Source organism: Penaeus monodon, chromosome 29 (genome assembly GCF_015228065.2).
Source record: "Penaeus monodon isolate SGIC_2016 chromosome 29, NSTDA_Pmon_1, whole genome shotgun sequence".
NCBI classification, from domain to species: domain Eukaryota; kingdom Metazoa; phylum Arthropoda; class Malacostraca; order Decapoda; family Penaeidae; genus Penaeus; species Penaeus monodon.
The window spans coordinates 20,448,437-20,448,938 of NC_051414.1; the positions used below are offsets into that span (position 1 = coordinate 20,448,437).

The following is a 502-nucleotide window of genomic DNA, read 5'->3' on the forward strand; positions in this document are numbered from 1 at the left end:
CGAATCAGGAATTCCACGTAGGCGCCGCGCGTGAAGGAGGCGGGCCGCAGGGCGGAGTCACAGTCTGGCGCCACGAGGCCGTTGGCGCAGCGGCACATGTGGGTTGACCAGCGGTCCAGGCACGTGGCGCCCTCGCCGCACGGGTTGCCCGCGCACACGTCCGCCACGCGCTCGCACGTGTCCGAGATTCCGCGAGCCTGCGCGAGGAAAGGAAAAGCGTTCTTAGTATGGTGGGAGAAATTTCGATTTACTCGGTATTACAGAATTCTGAGTAACAAGCAGTGGGTGTGCGCGCGCGCGAGGCTTACCTGGATGGGTCCGGAGAGGTTGAGAGGCCGGCCGTTGATGGACACCGCCTGGATGCAGCCGATGAAGTCGTCGGCGAACACCTGCTGCGGCCGCTCCTGCAGGGGGTCCACAGTCATCACGCCGCCCAGGTACATCGGCTCGTTGTTGAAGTTGAGCGTCCTGCGGGAGCACGGGCATGAGGGGCTTGCTTGGG

The 502-nt window shown here is 64.3% G+C and overlaps 1 protein-coding gene across 1 annotated transcript in view; it reads right to left on the reverse strand.

Annotated features, from left to right (window-relative positions):
• The window catches only part of LOC119591767 (cadherin-related tumor suppressor-like), a gene marked incomplete at its 3' end in the record, with an annotated part of 104,813 nt that overhangs the window by 5,758 nt on the left and 98,553 nt on the right, over positions 1-502 (reverse strand). The window contains 2 exon segments of the mRNA XM_037940514.1: positions 1-197; positions 309-468. Of these exon segments, the coding sequence (XP_037796442.1) occupies positions 1-197; positions 309-468 (357 nt within the window).